Consider the following 26921-nt stretch of genomic DNA (forward strand, 5'->3'; position numbering starts at 1 on the left):
TCTCTCTGGTCTAACCAGGCACAGTTTGGTGTGTGTGAGGGCTGAAACCCTGGGCTGGGATCGCTGCTGCTCTGCCTGCAGCCCTCCAGGATTATTTTTTCCCTGATTATTTGCAGGCTCCGTGCCAGATGGAGAGAATTCTCAGTATCAGCACCAGGCCGTGTAAACATCACCATTTCTTACTCATTCCAGATGGCACCCACTGCGCTCCCTGAATCTCCCTTCCAATCTTTGGGGCTTGCTTTTTCCCAAGGAATCAGAGTGCCTCAGTGTTTCACACATTTTTCCTATTTCTGTGCCAATATCTGGGGGAATCTTGACGGAACAAGCAAAGAGCGATTTGCGTTTGTGCTCGGAGTAAAGGGACAAAAAGAAAAAAAAAAAAAAAAAAACAAAAAAAAAAAAAAAAAAAAAAAAAAAAAAAAAACATCAAAAAAAAAAAAAAAAAAAATTAAAAAAAATAAAAAAAAAAATAAAAAAAAAAAGAAAAAAAAAAAGAGGAAATTTTATCTAATTTTATCCTACTGTCCTACTGTGCCTTTTTTATTCTAAAGGTATTTCCCCACTCACCAAGGGCTTCCTGGAAGTGAGAGCTGCTGGTCCCCTCTCCCTCTCCCCTCTTACATTTGGAGAACATTATGAAATCTGTGTCAGGACACGCCGCAGCCTTTGGAACACTCAGAGCACCAATTTGAGAGATCTCCCCAGAACGTCGAGACAGCTTCATGCTTTGGCAATTTGTGAGCTGCAGGACAATGCCCCTCTTAAGGACACCACGCTGATCACAGGCTCTGTGAAATTCTCATTACACAGCTCCCAGGGCAGGCAGTGTGGAATAATCTCCACCAGCTTTACAAGCTCAGCTGAACACTCACATTTCCAACAAGTCAGTCTGGGTCTCTACATGAAAATTTCAGGCATGTTTAAAAAAGTTTTGAAGCATTTTGAGTACTGTTGTTGCTGTACTTTGTGTTTCGTGCCTAGCTAGTGCTCGCTGCATCTGTAATAAATAAAATAGTGCTGGAACTTTTAATTAACAAGCTGAACTCTGTTAATCCCAGCTGGAAAAACCTTTGCTGAAAAGGAACCAGCTGAAAACAGGCTTAAGGAGCAAAGCTGCTGTGTTTTCTGCTGTGTGTTCTGCCAGGGCTGGTCGGGACTATCAGCATTTCCACATTTCAAATGCCACTTTCTGTCCCAGCATCATCCTCCACCTGATCCCTTCCCCTTTGCCTCCTGCCTAACCAGTGCTATTCCTCCAGTTTAATTGAATCCCTTGATTCCAGCTCCTCTCTTTTATTTCCTCCCCTCCTTTTTTTGATTTTCTCCAGCCTGACTGTGAAACACCCTGTGCCACGCATTTATTTTCCTCATTCCTTTGTATTTTCTCAAGCTGCCCTTGACCACAGGCAGGAGCTCACCGCTGGCCTCTGCAGAAACACCAAACTGTTTCTTTCACAAGTTGCTCTACAACCTCATTTAGCTGTTCTCCTCCCCAAATGCCAGCAGAAAATTTGGCAGCAGGGGATGCTGCCTGCCACAAAGGGCAGCACTTCTCCTCTCTCCTGCCTCTGGGCTTCTGATCCTGGCTGGGATGGTTTTCCAACATTTTGCACTAAGAGGTGAAGGCATGATCAGAAAAAACGAAGATGATGATGATGATGATGATGATGATGATGATGATGATGATGATGATGATGATGATGATGATGATGATGATGATGATGTCCCCACCTGCACACCAGGCGATTTTTCAGGTCTCTGCCATCTCCTGGAGCTCCCACAGAAGAGATTCCTGAAGGGGGGAAATCTCATGGACACCTGTGCCCACCCTCTCTGACACCACTGAGCAGACACAACTAAATTAATGAGGAATTAATTACTCCTGTGGCATATGCACTGACTGAAAATTGATTTAACAAGAAAATCCCCCCCCAAAATATCTCCACCAAACAGGAGCAGTAAATCTCAAACGATTTCACCAACTGTATCCAAACACAAAATTGTTTGCAAGATATTCAGGACTTGGAATGGCAGTGATGTTTGGTGTGAATTTCCAAATTTTCCTGCTTTACATCTTAGCTGAATATTACAGAGACCTTTCAAGTGGTTGAGTTATACTCTGTGCCTGGAAGAGTAAACAATTAAATCAGCAAAAGTGAGTAAAATCAGAGACTGGCTCGGTTCTGCCTCTCAAACAATCTGCAAGAGGACACACGCAGGTGCATTGTTAGTGAAACTTTATTTTTTCCCCCATAAGTTATTGCAGCAGCTCCTCAACAGCTTTGCTAAATTGCTTTGTGTTTGATACATTGATATGAAAATGCAAACAGTGATTTAGTGACAAATAAACATATGAAAACATAGAGTGCATATATAAAACACAGACATAAAACTATCAGTGTAACAGCTTCTCCTCAATTGATTTTTTATTACCTTTAGTCAGCTTTTATTACCTTTACACTAACAGTACTTTTTCCAAAGTGTTTTCTGGAATAGAGGCCTCAATTTTGTGTGATTTCTAAACTGGATTTTCTTGTCACCCAGAGGATTGACACCTCACTGCCCTGGCCCCCAAATCCCCAGGGTCACTCTTGGCTGTGGGATCAGCAATCCCACTGCTGTGGAACACACCACCAGGGATTTCCCCCTTTAGGACACCTTTGGACACCTGGGCTATTCCCAAAGGAAATTCCAGGTTAAATTCAGGCTAATTGGGTCAAATTATCCCTCTGATACAGGACCACCACTTCCACTGCACAGCTACAGCCAGGGCAGCTGTTTTTATAAATTAATCCTCCAGGAGTGAGATACAATAAAATGAAGGTTAGGATGTAAAATAAAGTAAAACAGTGTGCTTGTCTGTATGTTCTTCTCCTCAGAGCCCCACGGAATAAATTACATCCACGGATTCCTTCACATCTGTTTGCACATTTAGCTAGATCGTGTTCATACATATGAATTTGGCCTGGAATTCCTTTTTTAAAAAGCACATACAAGGCCTTTAATGTGGATAATGAAGAATTGTTAAAATAATCCCGTATAAAAAGATGCATTTAGATGTATCAGATAGTATTGATTTGTACATTTAAAGCAAGGAAAAGGAGGTTGTCCTTGTAGAAAAATGAAGTAATAATGTCATGGAGAGAACTAAATCATGCTTGAACAGTGAAGGACAAACTGATGTTTGAACTGACAGGATTCCTTGCAGTGAACAGGGATATCAGACTCCTTTTAGTTCCTATAGATTGCTGTGCAATGACACATCCAACATTTTCAGCTCATGCATGTCTAGGAGAAAATGATGCAGTCGAAGAAAACTCTCTCTTTCTTTCTTTCTATACAAAATTTAACCGATTTATTTGTTCCTGTGCGTGTCTCAGGTGGCCTGGTGGAGCAGATGATCACTCCTGATCTATGCAAAACCTTCATTAAAGCACAAATTACGTAAGCTGGGACGGGAGAGGAGCCTGCAACTTTATCTTGGCACAGACAAAGTTGTAGCTGCAGGATTTCACCATGATGTACGAGGTGCTTGTTCTGGACGGCCCCAGCTCCTCAGTGAGTGTCAGAACACTCCTCTGGGTGGCAGGTTGCTGAATACTGTAACTTCCACATTTTTATCTTTTTTTTTTTAAATTTTTTTTTTTTTGACTCATGAGGCGCAGCAAAGCGAAAGAGAGCGAAGGCTGCATTATGCAAAATACATTTCCAAACAAAAGAATTTCCCAGGCTTTTCCCGAAAGAGCCCTAAGAGGAAGTTTAAGTTGCTAAATTAACGTGCTGTAGTTGGCAGAAATTTCCATATTGGCTTCATGTAAAGCAGGTGCGGGCGCCAGCTCGCCCGCCCGAGTTTACCTGCTGTAATTAACACCCGGAGCGCACCTGGGTCAGAACACACCTGGCAGGGCTCGATTTTGGCATCGGTGAGCCAAATTCCTCCTCGAGAGGAGCCCCGAGGTCTGTGCAAGGTCCGGGTTGGGGTCTGAGAAGGGTCTGGGATGAGGTTTATGGAAAGTCCGGGTTGGGGTTTATGGCAGGTCCCAGTCCGGGTCTATAAAAGGTCCCAGTTTGATCTATAAAAGGTCCCAGTTTGATCTATAAAAAGTCCCAGTCCAGATCTATAAAAGGTCCCAGTCCGGATTTATAAAAGGTCCCAGTCCGGATCTATTAAAGGTTCCAGTCTGATCTATAAAAGGTCCCAGTCCGGATCTATTAAAGGTCTCAGTCCGGGTTTATAAAAGGTCCCAGTCGGGTTCTGTGAGCGGTCCCGCATCTCCCTGCCCTGCCTGCGGGGCTGGGGTGACCCATGGGATGCTCCCCCTTGTCTCGATCGGGTTAAAAGCGACGGGACTTTGGGATTTTGGCATTTCCCTGCTGCCTTTTGCTTTAATTCTTTCGGCACAGCTCGGGAGCGAAGTTACCGCTTCGCGCTCGCCCGGCCCTGCCGCTTTCCAAGGTTTTCCCTCCGAGGATGGAAAAGGAGGAAACTGTGGAGAAAAGCCACGGGGCAGCCCCCAAAAATCAGCCTGCGGCTCCCGGCCCGGCCTGGTCCCACCCGATCCCCGGCCCGGAGGGATGTGGGGATGGAGAGATGGAGAGGGAAGGGATGGATGGGGGGACGGAGGGATAGAGGGATGGAGAGATGGAGAGGGAAGGGATGGAGGGAGGGATGGAGGGATAGGGGGAGGGATGGAGAGCGGGGGGATGCGGGGATGGAGAGAGGAAAGGGATGGGATGGAGGGATGGGGAATGGGGGGATGGAGGGATGCGGGGATGGAGAGAGGGATGGGATGGAGGGAGGGATGGGGGGATGGAAGGATGAGGAATGGGAGGATAGAGGGATGCGGGGATGGAGGGATGGAGAGGGGAGGGATGGAGGAATGGGGGGATGGAAGGATGGAGGGATAGGGGGAGGGATGGAGAGCGGGGGGATGCGGGGATGGAGAGATGGATGAGGAAGGGATGGAGGGAGGGATGGGGGGATGGAAGAATGGGGAATGGAGGGATGCGGGGATGGAGAGAGGGAAGGGATGGGATGGAGGGATGGATGGAGGGATGGGGAATGGAAGGATGGAGGGATGGAGAGGGGAGGGATGGAGGAATGGGGGGATGGAGGGATGCGGGGAGGGATGGAGAGCGGAGGGATGCGAGGATGGGGGGAAGGGTGGAGGGAGGGGGGGACACAAGGACCCGGGCGCTGCGGCGGCGCCGACTTTGCTCTTTAAATCGCTCTCCAAAGCGGATTTACGGCTGATCCCCGCACGTCAGCGGCCGGGGGCCCGCTCGGCGGCGGCGGCGCTGGCCCGGGCGGTGGGAGGCGGCGAGCGGGGCGGGGCGGGGCGGGGGCCGGGGGCCACTCGGGCGGGGCGCGGGGCCGGGGCCGCCCCGTCGGTGCGTGCCGGAGCCCATGAATTGCTCCGAGAGCGCCCGGCGAGGCTGCGCCGCGGCCGCGGGGCTCCGGGCACCATGCAGAAGAGCGTGCGGTACAACGAGGGGCACGCCCTGTACCTGGCGCTGCTCGCCCGCAAGGAGGGCACCAAGCGCGGCTACCTCAGCAAGAAGACGGCGGAGACCAACCGCTGGCACGAGAAGTGGTTCGCCCTCTACCAGAACGTGCTCTTCTACTTCGAGGGCGAGCAGAGCGCCCGGCCCGCCGGCATGTACATGCTGGAGGGATGCAACTGCGAGCGGGTGGCCGCTCCCAAGGGATGCGCGGCGGGCAGCGCCAGGGATGCGGCGCTGGACAAGCAGGTACCGCCCCGAGGGCCGGGAGGGAGGGCAGGGACAGCCGGGCCCTCGGGCCGCCCCCTCGCACCCCCAGGTGCCGCCCCCCGCCGTTCCCGGAGTGCTGGCGGAGTTTCCAGCGCGGTTTTTCAGGGAGCAGGTGCGCTGCGCTCACCTGGGCGGGCTGGTCGCTCCAGGTGTGCGCTCCTCCGCGGGGCCAGCATCGCGGGGTGGGCACCCAGCCCTTCCCTGCCGTGCCCTGGGTTGAGCCCGGCTCTTTGGTGGTGTGGCACCGGGCAGGTGGCCCTGCCCCCGTGGGGATGCTGCCCCAGCCGCGATTCCCTGCTCACCCGGTTCGGGCCGGGAATGCCGAATTGCTGCTGGCCCCCCCGGCCCGGCTGACCCTGCCCCGGGCTGATCTGTGCCAGCGCAGCGTGGTTAAATACTCCGCGCATTACATAAGCGGCAGGGAAGGACGGCGGGGTGCGCCCGGATCGGTGTCTCTCACCACGCACCTCCTGTTGCCTGTGTGAATCCCTGGGAAATGTGCTGGCTGTGCCTCTCTCCCCGGTTCGGGGAAGTTGGGGTGGTTTTTGGGCTGGTGCAGGTGTTTCCTCCCCGTGTCAGACCGCAGGATCTTCCCAACTTCGCACCCGGAGCTCTCACACTGATGCTTTCCCCCCTCCCGTAATTATAAATAAATTATAATTATAAATGTGCCTCTGGGTGTTTGGTGGTTAAGCGAGCAAACTTTGGGGAGCTGGGATGGTCGTGGTTATGTCATGCTCGCCCTCCGGCCCCCGTTGCTCCGGGGGATGTTTTTACAGCGTTACACGATGATATTAAACACGGATGCTGCCCTGCCTCCTGCACACTGCCGTACTACACTCGTTTGTCCGTGGTGCTGTTAAATCGCAGCCTGACGAGCAGAATAAATCCCTCCCGTGCCTGTTCCTCGGGAGCCTGGAGTTGTGCTTTTATGGTGATGAATGAGTTGTTCATAATTACATCCAGTAATAATTACAGGGCAGGAAGCTGAGCTTTTATTGCTTCAGACATCAACTGTTTGGGTGTTTTAAAGAATAGCAGGCTGCTATTAAAGAGGCTGAAGAATGGTTGGGGTTTTTTTTCGAGAGTGATCATCGTGAAATATCATTTTCTGTTCACCTTTTGCTTGATCCCAAGCTTTACTCAAAGCTTTTGAGAGTTAGCTTTCCCAGATGTTTACTCATTAAAGTGCACCCTTGTTTGTATACACACATAAAGACACAGATCTTTGCTATTTGTACAGGAAATTCCCTCAGAGACTAAAACTGATCCATCACAAGGGGAAAAAAAAAAAAGATTCAATAAGTATCAGCCTTTTTCCATTTAGAAAATGTTCTTAAAGGTGTAAAGCAATTAACAACGAACCTGTTGTTTATTAGCAGAGGCAGGCAAACTTCAATCAGATGATAATGAAAAGTCAATGTTGCACATGCCAGCTCCTAGCAGTGAAAAAATACTGCGTAGATTTGATTTGCTTTGATTTCACCACACAAATGTATTAATGGAATGGGAGAAAAAGAAAAAAAAAAGGTAAAAAAGAGAGGAGGCTCTTTGGCAGTTTTTGAGGAATCTCTTCTCCAAAGGAGGGGCAGAAGACAAAAGTTATCTCCTTTAGTCTGGGTTTTTTATTTACCTGAGTAACTTAGACACTGGAGTGATCTGTGCTGTAGAATTACACAAATGAGGGGCAGAAAGAGGAATTAACCACACGAGAGCTTCACCAGCACACCTGGAGTGGACATTTGGAAAAGCAATGCATTTTCCCCAAGTTACGTAATAAAGATTATGGAAATTGCTTGTAGGGCAGATAGATTTTATTCAGATCCTTTCAGAGTGGGTTTTGGGCTGTTTGGGCGTGGATTGTCAGGTGGTGTGTCCTGCACAGGACACAGAATTTTGGGCACATTAACACATCAGTATGGTTTTTTTTGGTTTTTTTGGGTTTTTTTTGTTTTTTTTGTTTTTTTTTTTTTTGTGTGTGTGTTTTTTTTGTTGTTGGTTTTTTTTTTTTTTTTGTTTTTTCTTCCTTCAGAGGGATATTTGCTGCAAAGACAAATCAGTTAAAAGTACAGAACCTGCCTTAATGGTGACTGAATAAAGAGGGAATCAACTGATTTTCTGGAGAGGTGTGATCAAGCTGAGAATGCTGCACACACTAAATAATCTGCAGATGGAATTATTGCTTTTAAAGAAGTGTTTTTATCTCCCTCAGATTTTTAGAAGAGTTTCCACAAACACCAAGCAGGTGTTGCTGTACACTCTGATTTCACATTTCAGACAAAATAATAAAAAAAAGAAGATACAGATTTATTGAAAGAATTACAAGGTGGAAGATGCTGAGTTTCTAAACAAATTAGGACATGTAAATACCACATGCAGAATAGCTTCTGATTTTAGTTAAACCTTCCCAGGGGAACTGGGGGCTGTAAACAAGTGCAGCTCCCAAAGAATTCTTCACTGAGAGCTTTTCTCTCAAAAACTCTGGAAGGAGAATGGCTCAGTGAGGAGTTGGTGTCTTCCAAAAGTAAAGCAAAATCATGCTTTTTGCAGTGCTTCACAGGAGCCTGGCACTTCTTATCCAGCAAGTTCAGAGACACTTTTTAAAAATACTACTGGAAACAGGTGATTAGAGGAATGCAAATATTGACATTATTATTGTTGTCCCCACTGGGAGGAGGCCTGTGTGTTTAGTTTCTTTCACTGAATACATGGAAATGTTCTGATGCTGTTATTAAAAACTTTCTCAGAGTATTTGAGGTTGTGGAAGTCTCGTGATTGGAGCAGAGATATTCTTTGTGTCTTGCCTGCAATAATCTTCCTCCCACCTAGCAAAATTAAATGCAGAATTAGGTCCATGTCCTGACAGAATCCAACAATTTGAATTTTTTGCTGCCTGGTTTTGTTGAGGACAGGCTGATTTTGAGGTGTAAAACTCCTGTTTCTCTCTAATTCCTTGGCTCATGTCCCCAGCAGCATTTTCTGCTCCTCCCAGCTGCTTTAATGTTTGTTTAACCTAGCAGCAGCACTTACAGGGCATTTCTTAATGAAGATGAATCTGATTAAAAGTGACTCAGGTTTTTTTTTGGGCACCCCCTCTCTGCTGCTCAGCATCCTGTGCCTGTTTGATGCTGTGGATGGCTGAGGATTTTTTGGGTTTTTTGGCACTTTCAGGATTGGTATTGTCCATAAATCTCCCTGTGATGTTCCAGGGAAAGGCAGAGACCACCAAGTTTTAGAAATTTTTGGGAGAAATTAAAAAATACCAGATGAGTTTTTCTTCTCAGCATCTGGCAAGAAATAAAAGGATGTGTTGTGGCTTTGTTTCCTCCAAACTTTTTTTTAAATTTTCTTTTTTTTTTTTTTAGAATGGATTACCTTCAACAGAAGTGAATTTACAGTGTGCCCTGTGACCAGGTGGGAAATAAATAAATAAAAATCAATTAAACCCACCAAAAAAAAAAAAAAAAAGAATCCAAACCAACAACCAGACAACCAAAAACTCCCCTGAGATCTACCCAAAAACTGAGCTCTGTTCTTTGATAAATGATTTGTGTCTGCTTACTGGTGAGCACAATTGGTGAATAAAGAGAACAGGCAAGTCTCACAGCCATATTTATTGCCAAAATTTAGGTATTTCCTCCTAAAAATGTATTTTTTCTGCTGAGTTGTTGCTTGTATCTGTATACATGAGGAACCTACACAGCTGATAATTGAATTTAATTGAATTACAGGTGGGGTGTGGTTTATTTTTGGCATGCCTTCCTCCTGAAAGGTTAGCTCAATGCACAGCTTGGAGAATATTGACGACATTTAATAGCTCAAAAATCAACTTTTCATCCACACCAAGTGGCCTTGGGCAGGAACCTGAGCCTGGTCCATTTTGTTTTCTGTTCTGGACTTTTGGGAGTGAAAGGCAGCAAGAGACCCCACCTGAAAGTCTGGGAGAGTAATTAAAAGTGTAAAAAGAGACAAAGTTTTATTGGCTGGAAACCATGGATTGATTCCCTGAGCTTCTCCCTGCGAGGCATTGTGAGAACCTGAAATATTGCAGTGGGCTCCTGCAGAAGTGCCTGGTCTGTAATTAAATTACTGGGTGATAATTAGATCCCAAGACAAATGGCATTTGGCAGGGGCTCGTTTGTGGAGCTGCTGGGAGATGTTTTGTCCCCCAGGTGAGGTGGCAGCAGTGAAACACAGGTCAGGAAGTGCAAAATCCCAAAATCCCAAAGGCAGGAACGTCACCCAGGTATTCAGGAATTGTGTGTGCCACAGTCCCAGCCTGGGGTACACTCAAATGAAGCACATGAATTCCATTCCTCACCTTCCCCAGTACCACCCTCATCTTTTCTCTGTTGATGGAGTCCCATCGATTTGCCCTTATCTGCTTAGAGCCTCAGAGATCTGCAGAAAGCAAATTCTGAGCACTAAAATAGCAGCTCAGTCCCTAAATCACCGAGTAATTGCACTTCATTTATCTTAATTTACGCTGATTTGATTTTTAGCTTGATTTTTTTATTTTTCTCCCTGCTTTTTTTGGGTTTGTCAGGGTGGAGAGCAGGGCTGGGGTCAGCAGCTGCCTGTCCCTGCAGGAGCAGGAGATTTTAGGGAGCTCCTCCTTGCTGGTGGAGGGATGGGTTTTTTTAACACTGTGCCTCTGCACTAAATGTGTAGGAACATATGCTTCCATTTGAGCTTCCAATTTTTTTTTTTTTTTTTTTTTTTTTTTTTGGTTTACCAATCCCATCAGGTTTTTCTGTTTGAGCTACACAATCAGTATTTATAGAAGCAGAGGCTTCCCCAAGTCAGTCCAGCCATTTCAGTAATTTTTGGTGTTTGCCATGAGCTCAGAACCAACTGGGGTTTTTTTTAGGAGGTGTTTATAAACTGCCAATTCTGAACTGAGCTATATTCTCATTTTTAATTTTACTTCTGGAAGTGATTTTTTTTTTGTAGATCTGATCAACTCCACTACATCTTAAAAAAAAAAGGATTGTGTTTTAATGTAAATGCTGTAAGTATTGAAAAAAATCTGGAATTGTATTCTCATTTTTTTCTCATGGTGCTGTGGAACTGTGACTTTTGTCCAATTTTTTTGTCTCCTGAGCTTTTTGAGTGTGATAGAATGTCTGAGTGACAGAAATAATCAGAATAATTATTCTGCAGCCTCAAACCAGTGTGATTCAACTTCTTGAATTACTGTAAGACTTCCAGTGCAGCGTGCCCTTTGCCACTGCTCAAACTCAGCAAACTCATGGAATTCCTTTAATTCATTGTGCTCATTTCACTGTGTTGCATTTCTAGGCTCTGTTTGGCATTCTGCATGATGAGCTTTATTTATGATTTATTCTGTGTGAGGGGGCTCTGAGCTGTCTGCAGGGTCTGTGGGATGCAGGACAGGTGATGCTGAGCTGGATCCTGGGGCAGATGGCGTCTCCCCATCCCAAAGTGGGTGTTTTCTCCTCTGGAATCCTGAGGATTGTCTCTGATGCCCTCCAGAAGGGAATCAGAATTTATTTGTAACCCTGTGCGTTCGTGGAGGATCAGGCACGACAAGAAAATCTCAACCTTCTTTTGCACCATATTCAGTGCTGGCTGCTGCTTTCCCATTTTGGGCAGACACAACAATTCCTCTCCAGGCTGGAATCAAGGACACCTCACTGCCCTCAGAGATGGGAACAAAAGTGAGTTGGGGCAGCAAACTGAGAGGGAATGACTTCATTAGCTGAAGCTGTAATTGGGAGATTAACCCCTGATATATAAATGGACCAAATTTATAAAAGTGTGAAAACCTGTGACCATTTTGGGTGTATCCCTGGGTGGGCTAAATGCACCTGAAGGCCCTTCAATAGATAAAACTGATTTTTATTATCTTAATTTTGTCTACTTCTGTTTTTAGGTAGCCCAAACCAGCAACCAACTGAGATTGATGCCAGGTGGTTCTGTGTGACACAAATAAATATATTTACCTCCAGTGGAAAGGAGGGGGGAAAAAAAGCATTTTCCCAGCAGGTTTTCCTAAAGCTGACTTTCTGTAGACATGTCTTTGGTTATTTCACTTTACTTTTGCTGTTTTTGAGGCTGGCTGAACGTGTGCTCATTACCTGGGTGTTGTTTGGGCCACCTTGTCCTGGGCTGTTGCCTCTTGAGCCCCTCTCACCCTCCTGCTGAATCATTTTCCTGCCTGCTGTGACTTCTGCAGGCACAGCCCACCCCAAAAATGGGATTCCATCCCCTCTGCTGCCATCTGTGTGCCATGGGGATCTCTGTTTGTCCTTGCAGCTCTCCCAGCTGGGGCTGCAGGGGTGACACCCTGGAGCTGTCCCCTGCGAGTTCCAGCACCCAGCACTTCATGTTCCTAGCATTTATTCTTTTATTTGTAATTAGGTAATTAATACCACCTGGATTGGAAGGGAGAATGGATGAGCTTTTTAATAATTTCAATTTTTTAATAGTTTCCATCCATCAGATGTTTGCTCACACATTTTGCTCCCTCTTTGACCCCTTCCCCCAGCGTTTATTTTGCCTCCTGTACATTTTCAAACTGCCTTTGATTCATGTTTCTGCCCCAGAAATGAAAATGTTGGTGCCTCCAACACTCCTGGGAGCTGAAAATGGGCAGGGAATTACTCCAGGTGTGAGCAGGAGCCACAGCAAGGACTGGGTTCATCATCTGTGTCCTTTTTCTTGGATTTTTCAGCCCATTGTGTCCCACTTGTGCTGCTGCTTTGGCAGCTCCCAGGGCAACCACGTTTTATTTCTGGCTGTGAGCATCCCTTGCTCTCCTGGCTGGGAAATCCTGATTTTCTGCTCCTGTTTCAGGGTGAGGTGTAAGCAGCCAAGTCCTCTTATTCTGAGCAGCGTAAGCCACCTCATCTTTTTGATTTGTGTTTCTTCATCTTTCCTAACAAGTTTTGATATTTATGCTTTCCCACCTTACAATAATGTCAGTGTTTGACAGTTACATGCAGTGAAAACATAATTTTTTTTCCCCCCCTACAAATTACTGTGGTGTAATACAAAATTTTTGAATTTTCTATGTTCTGGAGTGACTCAGGAGCACAAACCTGTTTGACTTTGAATCCATTTATATTCCTCAATGATTTTCTGAGGCAGCCCAGTGGCACCCAGACTTTTTGCTTGGGTGACCCCTGAGTGGTCACAGGGCTGGGAGAATTTCCTGAGCACTGGAGAGAGCAGATATCCCTCCTGTCTTCAGGGGCACAGCCCACTGTTAGCTTAAAACAATTTCCTTACTTACTTTTCATAGGTTAAATGCACATCCATGAGGGTTTTACATATCCAAACAGTCCTGTGGGTTTTACATTTCCTGGGAATTCTTCTCCTTGGTTTTAACCTTGGACTTGTCAGCGTGCCATCCTGTGGATTAAATCAATATATTTTATTTCTCCTTGGTGCTCCATTGTGTTGTTTGGCACTTGCTGATAACCAGAGAGCCAGTATTAAATTTTTCTCTTGGTTCTTGTCACTGTTATCATGCAGATAAGGAAGTCCACACATGCATGGAGCCACCAAAGCTGTCTCACACCATTGTCTGAGTTAGCTGCACAAATAAAAGCATTTAGCAGTAAGTAATCTCTATTTTAATGTTATACCAATGTCTCTGTATTTATCAATACAAGATGCATGGTGCATACAGGGGCTGACAGATTGCACTGTATAAAAAATCACTTAAAAGGGATTATAAACTGTGATATATCAGAATTTTTGTGATAATTAAACCTTGCAAATCACACTTGACCAGCCTGATGCCCCTCAGCAGTGGTGTGGATTGAAACTCTGCAGGACCAGCCCCGAGGACAAATGAAACTGAATATTGAACCTTCACCCAGGACATTTAGTTCTGAGATGGGACTGTTGGCCCAAACAGTAGGAATTTTTTTTTTTTTTAATAAGGAAAACCAGCAAGGCTTCCCACTCTGCTTTCTTAAATTTTCCTCTCTGCTTGTTGTCAGGAAGTGGAATCACGTGTGAAAAGAAATATATATGCCAGGACATTGTTTCAAGTTGCTGTACAGTGCTCAGTCTTGTCTTCTTTCTGGAAGAAATTTACTATTGGCTCAGAACTGTAACCAAAAATTCAGAATTCTTAAGAGTTTACTGTGAAATAAATATATGAAAACTCTGTCTTTTTGTGCTTTTGACATGTTTTTTTTTTTCCCTTTAATGTGCATGTTGGTGCACCATGTGTGTGGCATGTATTTTTTAATTTCTTTTTTTTTTTTTTTGCTGGGGGAGTGAAAGAGGTTGTTTTCTTTTCTTTTTAATCTCTTCCCATCTGATTTAAATTTGAAGTAGTCATTCTGGTTTGGCTCACGTTTAAATTGTGGCAGGAAAAAATTGTGCAACTAGAGTAAACTTAACTGTAAACTTTTTTTTTGTGCTAATGAACAGAATGTGATACAACTGCTGCTAACTCGAGCTGAAGCCTTTTTTCCCTTGACTTGAGTTTCTTGGAATATATCTGTAATTCAGGGGCTGCCTGCCTTTTGTGCTCTCCTTGTGCTGAGCAGTATCAGTATTTTCAGAAATGCTGATTTTTGCTGCCCTGAAATGTGAAATAAATTATTTGGGCTGTGTTTGAGCAGAGGGAGGAGCACAGAGGGGGATGTGCAGGTTCCAGACCCTCTCAGGACTCTGTGACACTTCTTCTCCCATTTTCAGGTGTTTCCCTTGCCCTTCCCTTCTCCCTGCTGTTACCTCAGGTGGTTTTTGATTTAATCTCCTCCCACTGTGGTATATTTGGGGAATCCCTGCAGGTACAAAGCTGGAACACCCCACAGCCCAGCACGGTGAGGGTTTGTTTATTTTAGTGTCCTAAAAAACACACAAATGCTGTTTCTTACATCAAAGACATAAATTAAATCTCTGTCCTTTACCTGATGCAATTTTGCAGCAGTGGATTATTTAATCCAAGTGCCTTCAGCAGACTTTTCTAAATATATCAGGTGGGACCAGGTGCCTGATCTGCCTTAATACCATGTACCTTTTATTAAGGGTTGATCAGCTGCCATTTCCATTTATATTTCCCAGTGTTCTTTCTTGATTCAAGGTTATTTTTAAGTCACCCAGGTCAGGAAGGATGTGAGTGGGGTGGAGTGCTGGGGGAAGTGTGGGTAATTAATGGGAAACATATTTAAAAGGGAGTTTTGAGAGCTTCCAAAGAACACTATTCAGACACAATTGACTCATTTGATTAAAACCACTTACTAGATTCTGGCTGCTCCCTTTTGCCCTCCTAACACCCCCTGAATCATGAAGCCCTCAAATTAATTATTACTGAGTAATGCTTGTATCAGCATCCAGTTCTGCATGTATTTTATGTGCAACCTTCCACTGTAGATTACTCATGTCATGGAAATGTCGGTTTATGTTCATTTTCAGTTGTTATTTGGGAAACTGGAGTGTGTTAGATGTGCTCAGAGCACCAGCAGTTTCCATGAACTATTTGAGGCAAGCACAGGGCTGCTAAGGTAAAATTATGGAAAGTTTCAGCCTGGAATTATTGGCACCCTGTTTTGTTTTCAGCGTTGGGATTGCAGTGTGGCACAATGGAGTATGTCATAACATTGTTTTTGGGGTTGGCTTTTTTTTTTCCCTCCTTTTAAATTCTTTTTTTTTCTTTTTTCTTTTGCAGTGAGGACTTAAAGGGGCACAACTAATTTAGTGAGATACTGGAAACTCACTCTGGGCTTTATAGGACAGTGTTTACATTGAACAGGAGCTGTCTCATGGAATAAATTTTTATGGGTATAACTATCAGGAGGCTACAGCAGAGAGTCCCAAAACCTCTCCTGTTTTCTTGGAGGGGACAAGTCCTGTGCCAGAAATTTTTGCTCTCTCCCAGCAGAGCCCAAGTGGCCCTGGGTGTGAGCTGAGCTTGCCATGCACAGGGTATTGCTGCTCAAAACTGCTCTCAGGATGTCCTCAACCCCAGCAGCTGAAATATTTAAGAGCTTTCATTGAATTTTTTTTTTCTTACCTAGTGGATAGGCAGCATTGGTTTGATTTTTGGAATTTTGGTGTTCACTGTATGCTGTTTCTGGAGCTGGAACATAGCTAAATACAAATATTCACCTTAAAAATGGTATTTTTAATGCTATTAAATATTGCATCAAATTTAATATATTTTGTGTGGTTAAATATTGAATTTATTAACTTTCAGAGAATGGCAGAGTATCCCAAATCTCTGAAAAATTCCTAAGTTAGGTTTCCAAAGTAAGCCCATTTAACCCTCTGCCATCACCTGGAAGAGCTCCTTCTTGCAGTCCTGAAATGCACTTCCTAAATGTACTTAATTAAATGTATTTTATGAGGTTTGCCTACAAAACTCCCACCATCAAGGCCCTCCAAATGTGGCAGGAATAATTCTTTCCTACTGTACTTGGCTCCCATCCCACTCTTGGTGTTGCCCTGTGTTGTTTAAACTTTTGTGTAACTTCCATGTCCCTAACATGGGCTGTGTTTTATAAATAATGCTTGCACATCTCCTGTAGGGTTAGCCACAGAATTTCTGGTTCTCCAGAATCAGCTGACAACCAGCAGGAATAATATATTTGGTTTAATTCTATACTGTCATCTAATCTATTAAATTTTTATAAATAATTATTGTCCCACAGCATGCCTTAATCATACACAATAATTTCACCACAAAAGTGGACAATCATTTTTCAGGAAAATCAGTTTCTCTGGGTACGTGTACAATACATTTAGCCTTTCTTCTGCTTAAAAAAAAAAAAATCTGTGGGAAACTACGTGGTAGCAGCCTTCCAATTTAGCAGTGAGAGCTTTTTTTTTGTGGTTCAGGAAATTTTCACACTGGGCTTGTGCCAAAGTTTGTTACATGCCTTAGGTGCATGAGGTATTTGGAATGGCCACCTGTAATAAAAGTGAGCAAGTATAAATTGGCAATGAATGACTTTGGTGTAAAACTCCAAACTCGATATTCAATCTGAGCTGCTGCTTTCCCAGTTTGGGCAGACACAACAATTCCTCTCCAGCTGGAATCAAGGACACCTCACTGCCCCCAGAGATGGGAACAAAAGTGAGTTGGGGGAGAAATCTGGGGGTAAACATCTTCATTTCCTGAAGGTGCAATTGGGAGATTAACCCCTGACATGCAAATGCCCCAAATCTATAAAAGTGTGAAAACCTGTGGCCATTAAATTCATTAAAGCATTTGTCAAGGTCTTTAAAAGTGTATCTGAAAAAATCTTCCAAAAGGGATACTATTTTTTTTCCTACTTTTTGATTTGTTTTATGAGCCTGCCTGATATGCAGCATTTATTGTTTATTTTCTTTAACATTCAAGGATGGAAAAGAGTTAGGATAGCAGACAGAAATTGCACATTTTCTACTCCTAAGGTACCTGCATCATAATAATATGTTTGTTGATCTGTGTTTGCATCTGTTTTATGCTTTGTGGTTTTATTTTTATCTTGAGAGGTAATGGATAAAAAGTGTAGTAGATTGTGATAGCATTTATTTCTCTTCTTTGTGCTGAATAAACAATGTCTGGAGGGTTTTGATTGTCCCTGCTGAGTTTTTGCAAGGTGCAGGAGATGTGACCTGCTGCTCCCCAGCCTGCTCCTCTGCATTTAGGTGAAGCTTTGCATTTATTTAATTTATTAATCAGCAGGACCTGGTGTTTCTCCTGTGAGGGGACATCTGTCACTTTGTCAGGCTGCAGAATCGCCTGCAGCTGGATTTATTTGGACTCTGCTGCATAACCCCTGCAGCCAAATGACATTATCACTGCCCTGCACAGAAGAATTGTGAGCAAGTTGCTGCTCAGTGTGTCACATTTAAGTGGCAGTCACTTAGCTGGAGCAATGGCACTTGTGGAAATTTAGAGAATTGTCTGATATAAATATTTACAAGATATGGGTTTCCCTGGTAACTTGAAATATCTAAAAGGCAAACCTGTAAAAATGCAGGGAGCTGTGGCACGCCTCTTAGTGCTGGGATTTGTTCAACTATTCGAGGTGGTGTTGTACTAGAAAACCATCGTTCCTTGGAGGAGTAAACTTGGTACTGCAAGACAAAATTAGGTTCATGTCTCTTAGGAAAAGAATAAACTGCTTGCAGCACTGGCAGCGCAAGAAAAGCATTTGCCTGCTGTGTTTTGTAATAGCTCGTGCCTTCATTTTGAAATTATTGGAAAGAGAATAACCCTGGCACCTCAGTCACAGAGTAGCCACTGAAAGCAGCCCCTACAGGTGGTGATATTGTGGTTTTGTGGCCCATTTTTGGGAATTCTGCTCTTCCCCCATCCTCTGGATCACTTAAGGACCAGCAAGTGGCTGTGGCCACAGAGAGATTTGAGCCAGGACAGCAAGACCTGTATCCACACCTCACACCTCTGTGGTGTGTTCTGTCTGCACACATTACAATATTTTATAACACACCCACTGTATAAATTATTTTATAGCACTGTCACACGTGTGGTTTCACTCAGCAGCTCTGGAGACAACTGCAGCTCGCGTTCGTGGAGCCAACAATGCTCTGTTGTGAGGAAAAGGTGTGGGAGGAGAACAGAATCATCCCGTGGGTTTTGTCAACTGGGTTTAAAGTGGGTTTTGTGCTTTTTGGGGTTCCTCTGGGGTGCAGGATGAGTCCTGTTTGCCTGGAGAGCCCCATTCCCAAGGCTTGGGTCTGACCCAGAGCTTGGGTTGAGGGTGGGATTGGTGATCCTGGGGGTAATTTCCAGCCCTGCTGGCTCTGGGGTTCCCTGTGCACCCCTCTGCCTCCTCCACAGCAGCCAGGTTCACTCCCAAACTGCCAAAATCACAGCAGCCCCTTTGCTCTGGGTGGGCTCTCCGTGGCTGGATCCCACAGAATTCCTGGTGGGAATTTGTCTGCATTTGATGGCAGTGCCACTTTGCAGCTACAACTTGGTTGAACACCATTCTTCCTCCTCTTGTTTTTCTCCCTTATTGCATCTGGCCACATCAATTGTGTTTTTACAGCAGGCAAGTAAATTCACGTGCTTTTTATGTCTTGTAATTTAATTTTTTTTTACATGGGGTACAAAACTGGGATATTACAAGAGAGTGCGTTTCCCCAGTTCTGTCCAAAATGTGAACTTTGAAACTTCTTTACTTATCAAAAGCACTTCTGCATTGTTTTGTCTTTGGAAAAGATAGTTCTAAGGGCTTGATAGAGATTGCCTTGTGGGTTTATTTTTCCTCTCTGAAGCCTGAATGAGGTTATCTTTGTGACACCATGTCAGGCAGCAGGATGGCAATCTCCATAATTACTACAACTCCTGCAGCAGCAGTAGCAGCATCCCATTTTATGCAACTGCTAGAACAATGAAGTTTATTAATGTTTTACATTACAAAAGTTAGGGAGGAGGTGTCAGAAATAGAATTCTAAGAATGAAGGCAAGAAGGGGGGGAAGCCAGGGAAGGTGTCCCTGCTTGCTCCTCCTCACCTTCTTGTTAGAACTATTTAAAAAATAACATCATCTTATTTAATAATTATTAAATATTATTTACAATAGAAAGGTGTGGGTTTTTTTTAACCTGTTGCCACCCCTCAACCATTCCCTTGCCCAGCTCTGGTGTAAATCAAGGCAGAAGATTTCAGTAGTGTTTTTCCTCTTGTTAGAAACAGTCTTCAAGAAAAGATGACTTAAGGAATATTTTATCTGTTGCTGCAGGAAAAAAAAAATTAAAAAAATGTTTTCAGCAAGAAAGTGATCGAGGCATTTAACTGACCTGAAAGCTGAATTCCTACTGCATTTTTTACAGTATGCCCTGTATCCCTGTTAATGCAGAAAATTATGTTCTTTATGGTTTCCCTTTCTTGTTATCAGCAGCAAAGCTGGGTGGCTTTTCCATCCTCACACTCTGCTGTGTGGTTCCCTGCCTTTGAAAAGGGTAATATTCATGTGGGCTACAAACCTCTGAAAAATGAGAGGGTTTTGAGAAGAGAAATTGAATTTCTGACATAGCCTTCCCACAGTACATTCCAGTGAGTTAAGAACAAAAAGCAACAGAAACTGTTTGTATTTAGATGCAGCTCTGGGTGATAAACTGCTTCTCAGATGTTTTGATGGGAGCTGATGGCTCAAAATGGGGTGTTTTTCTGTATTTAACGACAACAACAACAAGATCAGTTCTGGTTAAAATTAAAAGTAAAAACAGGCAATGTGCTTGGCTTGACAGGAAAAGTGATTTCAGTTAAAACCAAGACTTTTATGTGCAAATGGAAAAAAAAAAGAAATGTGAAGCAAATTGAATTTCAGCATTTGCCATATGAATACCTCTTTGATCATTCAGGCTGCAGTATTATATGATATAAGATATGTGAATATTTAGTCTGGTTTATCAAAGCTCCAGTGGAAGGGAAGAAATCACAACTCCTAAAACTAAAAGAACGTGCAATAACATCCCCCAAAATAATTCAGTTTGGATCCAAGCTGAAGCTGGTTTCGTCACTCTGCTTCATTTGCCGTTCCAGATTTTTCAGCAATTTGTTATGGAAAGCTCTGTGAAACAAACACAGTGGAAATCAGAGCTTTGCTGGAAAGTTTTTTTCAATTGTATGGCAAGTTCAAGACTCAGCTATCAAACAGAACTCTCAAACTGGCAAGAAATGGTGAATTTGGCCTTTTTCCTGCTGCAGAGGAGAGATGAGGATGCTGCTCTGCACTTCTCAAGCCAGAGCTTCACAGGATTTATTGTGGAGGAGCAACAATGGGGAGGCTTTGCTGCTCGAAGATGATGTCCCCTGGGAGCCCAAAATCTCTGTATTTATTCAGGTTAGCTCGAGAAAGCTCTTGCTGCTGGGGATGTGTATTGACATGGAAAGCAAAATTTGAGGTTGCATAAGGAGGAGGAACATAAAATATTCTCTTTGTGGGAAATGAACAGAAAATCCCATTGTTCTGCATGCAATTTACTCTCTTCTGGGAGAGAGAAAGTGATGCCTGTGCTTCTCTGCCCCCACTTTTCCACCCTGCTGTAACTCTGTCCTCTCCACGATGGTGCTGGCAGGGACAAACCCTGCGGAACATCTGGAAACCTCTGTTCCCAGAAAGGTGCTTCCAGAGGTCAGGATTGACTAACCCTGCCAGAACGGGCTTGTTGGATGGGAACCAAGCATCCTTAGGGAGGTTCTTCCACTTTTCCACCACAAATCCTTCTGTAAATGCTGTGCCAGCTCTTTGGTCAGCACCCAGAACAGCACTGGAGGGTCAGGGTGGGTTTTGGGGATGTTCCTTCCTGGAATGGGCTGTCCAGCCCTGGCACAGCTGATCAGGACTGGGTGCCCTGAGGGATCCCAGAGCTGTGTGGATGTGGCACTTTGAGGGCTTTTCTGACCTAAACAATTCCATGATTCTGGGGCTGTGGTTCTGTAGCTCCCTCTGCCCCTCTTTTGGGTGGGTGGGAGGTTCTGCCATGGAGTGGAAACACCAAAATGAGTGCAGGGAGTGAGAAAGGGATTAAACTTTCTGCCATGAATAATTTACAAACCCTCTTTGATTAATGGTGCTGGGGTGACAGGTGTGGCTGAAACCAGAGCATTCACAATTTGTGGGGGAACAGAAACCCAGGAACTCTCTCTAAGATGTGAAAATTTCTACCCTGTTATCAGAGAACATGAGTAATTGTTGAATTACTTAAAAAGCAAACTTCAACGTGTCCTTTGCTGTATCATGACACTAATTTGGGTGAATATTAGGTGTATTGTCTCTATGTTTAAATTACTTCACACTGGAAAACCTTTAAACTGGATCAACTCCCAAATCTCTGTTACTAAGCTACTGAGTGTGGCACAGTTAATTTATTTGGGATATACTAGTAAAAAAATAGTAAAAACCTGAAAACTAGTAAAAAAATAGTAAAAACCTGAAACTAGTAAAAACCTGCTGTAGTTCCAGTAGGGCAAATTGTTCAAAACTGAATATATGCCTAGGTGGGTCTTTGACAGCAAATGTTATAAAATGTGGATTCTGTCTGTAATGCTATTGGTTTTACAGCCTGAACATATTTTTGTTTGACACAAAGCTTGAACACATCTCAGCAATCTCCAGCCAAATTTTGAAAACTTAATTTTCAGCTCATGGTTGGTGTAGTGCAACTCAGTTCTTCCCCTTTCATGAAATGTTGGTGGCTGTGACCCTTCTCAGAGTGAGATTTTCTGCTAAATTTGCAAGGTGGGATATCAGAGTTTTTAATGTTGCAGCATGTCCAAATAACGTCAGCAGTGAAGGAAATTTCAGACAATCTTTGAGCCAAACCAGAAATTGAAAATGGACAGTCAGAAGTCCTGGGGATTAGGGAAGGATTGTCATATGATATAATTATTTTAATTGCTGCTTGGCCAAGGTGAGGTGCATTGATTTGTGATTGTTTGGGGGACTTTTTAAAAAAAATTTTTAAATTTTTGTTTCTTTTTTTTTGTTCTTTTGGGTTTTTTTTGTGTTTTGTTAGTTTTGGTTTTTAAATTTTTTTTAATTTTTTTTTGTTTTGTTTTTGGGTTTTTTGGGAGTTTTTTGTTAGTTTTGGTTTTTAATTTTTTTTATTTTTTTTGTTTTGTTTTTGGGTTTTTTTGGGAGTTTTTTGTTAGTTTTGGTTTTTTAATTTTTTTTTTTGGGTTTTGGTTTTTTGGGGTTTTTTTTTGTTAGTTTTGGTTGTTTGGGTTTTTTTGGTGTTTAAAATTTTTTTTTCCATTGCAAACCTGGAGAATTTGAAGGACAGCAGACTGAAGAATGTGTGCAGAAATGTCATGGACATTTTATCCAAATTCCATCCAAATTTCTTGGTGGGTGAGGCAGGACAGGACCCAGTCACTGGATCCTTGATGCCCTGGGTGAGGTCAGTGTTTTATCTCTCTGAGTGAGCCCCATGTGCTCAGAGGGATCCCAGACCATCCCTGGGGGTCTGGAATGCCCAGATGTGCTGAGAGAGGCAGTCACAGGATCCCTAAACAGGAACTTTTCCACTCACAGTCCTTGGGGGCGAGGCTGGGAAATGTAATTTTGCTGTTTCTCTGAGAGCTGTGGCCAGAGTTCTCTGCTCTGTGGCTTCTGGAATGTCATTCCCTGCCCTCCTGGGTCTGATCCAGGTGGCCAGACCAGCCAGTGCTCCTCTAGAAATGCTAAATGGAAGGTGGAGGTCGAGGCTCTGGTGCTGCAATTGTCTTCTCTTGCTCAAAACCAGTCTCTCACTTTTCTTTCCAATTTTTTTACGAGGTTATAATGAAGCTCTGACCCTTCAGGGCTGCTTACCCACAGAGTGTGGCTGCCAGGGAGCACGGTGCCAACACAAGGATGCTTTCCTGTGCCATAAAATCATTCAGATGTCATGAAAACCTTGTGCTTGGCTCCTTGCAGTGGTCCTTGATTTTCCATCAGAGCCCTGCCAGTCTCTGGTGTTGGTGTGTGACTGCATCAGTCCTGTCCCTCATCTCACAGAAAACTGCAGTTGCTTGAGATTTCGAGTGTTTGGGAATGTTTATAGATAGAAATTATTATATATAACAGGGGTGTAACAGGGTCTGAGATGTGCTGACTTCTTATTCTTGCCTCCCTATCGTGTGTTGGCTCACTTGAGGGAGAGGAGCTCTGTTTATAGCAATCTGGAGTTGAACTCTCTTACAGCAGATCTATATTTGGGCATCTTTGCACATATCCTTGTGCCTAAAATGGGCACCATAACTCTTACCTTGTAGAGGAGTTCGGAGATTAGTTACTGTCTGCAAAGAGCTCTGAAAATGTCAAATCCTGTGTTTGCATATTTTCAGAGTGTAATTTGAAGGCAGTCAATTAATCTGCTTCCTGTAAATTAATACATCAGGATTGTTTGCTCTATGGAAATCGCTTGTGTGGATGCTTTGGGGTGGATTTATCTTTTTCCCTCTTTATTTTTGGTACATGTGTGATGGTGGTGTTTGCTGTGGCTTCACTCTTGCAGTGCACAGTGCAGGGATGCAATCTTCAAAACCCAGGCTGCTCACACAATTCCATCATTTACCTGCCTGCTCATTCTTTGAAATGAAGCTGCATGTTTTCAGCAGTGAGAATAATTTATCGCATGGAAAAATTTAATTTGGGCTCAGGAGGGTTTTTCATTACTTTGTGTGTTGGGATTGATGAAGCAGGGTCTGTGTCTCATCTTGATCCTGTATGTTTGGTGCAGGAGCTCTCTGGAGAGATTTTTCTGGTCCACATTACATAAGTAATCAAAATAGGAGGTTATAAATGCTCCTTCTGGCCTTTAAAGTCTGATCTTTTAATTAAAACACAGGGATGCCTTGTGCAGGGCAAACCAAACGCTGAGGTTTGTGTCAGAACTGGTGTGGAGCAGCTTTCAGCACGGTCAGCTTTCAGAGGAAAGGGCTGGAGGGCTCTGGCTGCTGCTTGGACAAGGAGGGGAAGGCTGCCAGCACAAGGAGAAAGGTTAAGGTTGTGACAACTGCTGAACAAATGAGGCAGGGTGGAAAAAAAGAGCAAAGCACAGAAAGCTTTGAGTCCTGACAAATGTTTAACGCTGCGAGTGATTAAATTAGTAATCACTTCGGGGTTTGGTCTGCTTCTGTGTGTTTACCCCATCTGTCCTTGCTGTGTCAGTGTGAACATCACATTTTTCTAGTGGTACAGCCCCATTTCTACTGATCTATTTGTGTTTCTGCTACTTTCTTTGTATTGTTTTAATTATGTGGAAGGGCTGTAGTCTTGGTTCACTTCAGCTGTGCCATGCTTGAGGACCAAAACTTGGACTGAAGTTGTTCATTCCCCCCAGTTTGGGCCACATGGAAGCTGCTGGAATCCTGGAATGGGGAAGGGACAAGGAGGGAGGGGCTGTGCAGGTCATCCCTGGGGAAAATGGGATTTCTGTGCTCCTTCTCCATCACACATTTCACTGCTGAGGTCCCCACATGTTGAACCATTTGTTGAACCCTCCACGTGAATTTGTATGTCCTGAAAACCTGAAATTGCCTTTAAAACCAAGAAGGGGTTGTTCCTTTGCCAGCATAAGGAATATCTGACAGGGAACCTGAAGAAGGGAGGGATCAGAGGCAGCAGGAGGTGGCCAGAAGGTTTTGTGTTCAGGTGTGAGCTGCAGCTCTGGGTGCTGTGTGTCCTCTCCCCAGAGCTTGGGAGGATCAGACCCCTGGGGATGGGGCTGGGGGTGAGCACAGGGCTGGCTGTGCCCCCCACCAGCTTGGCCCAGGTTGGATTTGGCTCTGCAGGAATGACTCTCCACTTTTCAGGAATTCAGCCTGTGGGAGTACCCTCAGCCATCAGGCAGCCACAGCATCAGCCACCTGGGGAAATGAGATGCAGGGATGTGTCAGTGGCAGCCCCAGGAGCCCTGGTGCTCGTGGGAGGGGAGGCAGCAGGGCTGTGAGTGTTTACTAGAGACTGTGCTGTCACTGCAAGGCAGCTCTCCAGTCCCTGGGAACCAAGGCTTGTGGTTTCTGGCAGGAAATTCCCACTGGACTGTGTCAAACAGAGAGGAAGGTACCCGTGCTCAGTTTGTTATCAGTGAATAATTCAGCTGCACTTGCTTGCTGTACCCATTCCTGCAGGTTTTACTTGTTAAAATTTCCTTTTATGCAGGATTTTTCCCTGCTGATAAACTGCTGCTGGAGTGGAAATGGTCTGCATTGAAAGCAGAGCAGATGGGGCCATATTAGCCTGGTCCTCTCATCCATGAAAACAAATGCTATAACCATTGTAATTTGGTGTAATTTCAATGCAAGTCAACAGAGTTGCAGGAGATTTTAGGTCCTCAGCGACCTTTGTGCATTCCTTGACTTCTGTTCTACGTGCAAGTTTATTTTCTAATTGACAGAGTAAGAGTTTGTAACACAGGGTGCATTTATGTGTAATCTCCCTAATTGGAAAACTGTTGATTGCATAATTGCGTGTAATTACCTCTGTTGTTCTTGGCCAGACAATATTTGCAGGGTGGCTCAGGAAGCAGCTCAGTGTCAGATGCCAGAATAGATTTTGTGGAGCAGGTTGGCACTCGATTAATTCAATATTAGTTGAAGAAAGGAGACATCAAGCCACCCCAGCCCCCACCCAGTGCAAGGTATTTTGTATTTGTCTAGTTTGAGGCTGAAGCTGAAGCAGATACCTGAATATCCTCAGTGTGGGGAGATCCAAATCAGTATTTTCTAATGTGCTCTTGGCAGATAAAAGCCCTATTCTCATTTACCTCTAGAATTCTTTTTCTCTGTAGTTCTGTTCAATTTCAGATTGAACCTAGCAGGGATGATGAAGTAATACTAAAATGGTAGAAAAACCTCCTTAATCCACCAGAAAGAAACACAGAACCTGAAACACTCCAGTGTCCCTCTGCCAGGTTTGCAAATTACTTCTTTATTTTTTTTAAAGGCTCAAAATCAAACCCAAAATCAGCAAGAAAAGCCCCAGGACGCTTGGAAGAGCCAGCACTTGGTGAAGGTAGCAGCACATCTCGTTTATAATCAGGTGCAAAGCAATCTGAAGGCTGCAGAAGGCTCCCATGCCACCAAGGGAAGTTTTAATTAGCCCCTCTAGGACTATGAGAAAGGCTTCAACCAAAGGTCCAGCTTCTCTAATTGCCTGTCCCACATGAGGACATGCTGGGGAAGGCAGCAATTTAATACTTACTTTACTTTTCCCTTCCCTCTCCTCTGAAATGACTTCCCAGTTATTTTCAGCTTCAGGACAGTTTGCATTCCAAATATGTGAATTGTGTGTGTTTTTTGCTAGACCAGAAATCCTGCTCAGTGCTCTGCTCTCCCTGCAAATCACTGCCACTGCATTTGCCACTTCCTTTGTCACAGAACCACCAGCTCTGTGAGGAAACACTTTGTTCTGCTTGTTTTGAAGCTGTTTTCTCTGACCTTTCTTTAATGGGTTTTCTTTATTTTTAATTGGAAGTGAAATCGACCTGTGACACCCTATTCATCCACTTTGTACACCTCCTGCTGTTGCATCCCCAGAGGTGTTCCTTCCACAGAATTACTGAAGATTTTGGTTGGAGGGGGCATTTTAAGGGTTTCCTAGTTCAGACCACCCTCCAAAAAGGAGCTGTGACATCTTCACCTTGATCAGGTGTGTCAGAGCCCTGTGCAGCCTGACCCTGGGTGTGTCCAGGGATGGGGCACCCACTTTCTCCTGG

General features: G+C 44.2%; 1 protein-coding gene across 4 annotated transcripts in view; it reads left to right on the forward strand.

The window, feature by feature from the left end:
* Positions 1 to 5385: 5385 nt before the first annotated feature.
* RASGRF2 (Ras protein specific guanine nucleotide releasing factor 2) overlaps positions 5386 to 26921 on the forward strand; it is a 110860-nt gene continuing 89324 nt past the window's right edge. For all 4 annotated transcript variants that reach the window (XM_033086459.1, XM_033086460.1, XM_033086461.1 and 1 more), the window contains exon 1: positions 5386 to 5754. In XM_033086459.1, the coding sequence (XP_032942350.1) occupies positions 5470 to 5754 (285 nt within the window). In that variant the 5' untranslated portion in view covers positions 5386 to 5469. The remainder of the gene's footprint in view (positions 5755 to 26921) is intronic.

This window comes from Catharus ustulatus (genome assembly GCF_009819885.2).
Source record: "Catharus ustulatus isolate bCatUst1 chromosome Z unlocalized genomic scaffold, bCatUst1.pri.v2 scaffold_26_arrow_ctg1, whole genome shotgun sequence".
NCBI lineage: Eukaryota > Metazoa > Chordata > Aves > Passeriformes > Turdidae > Catharus > Catharus ustulatus.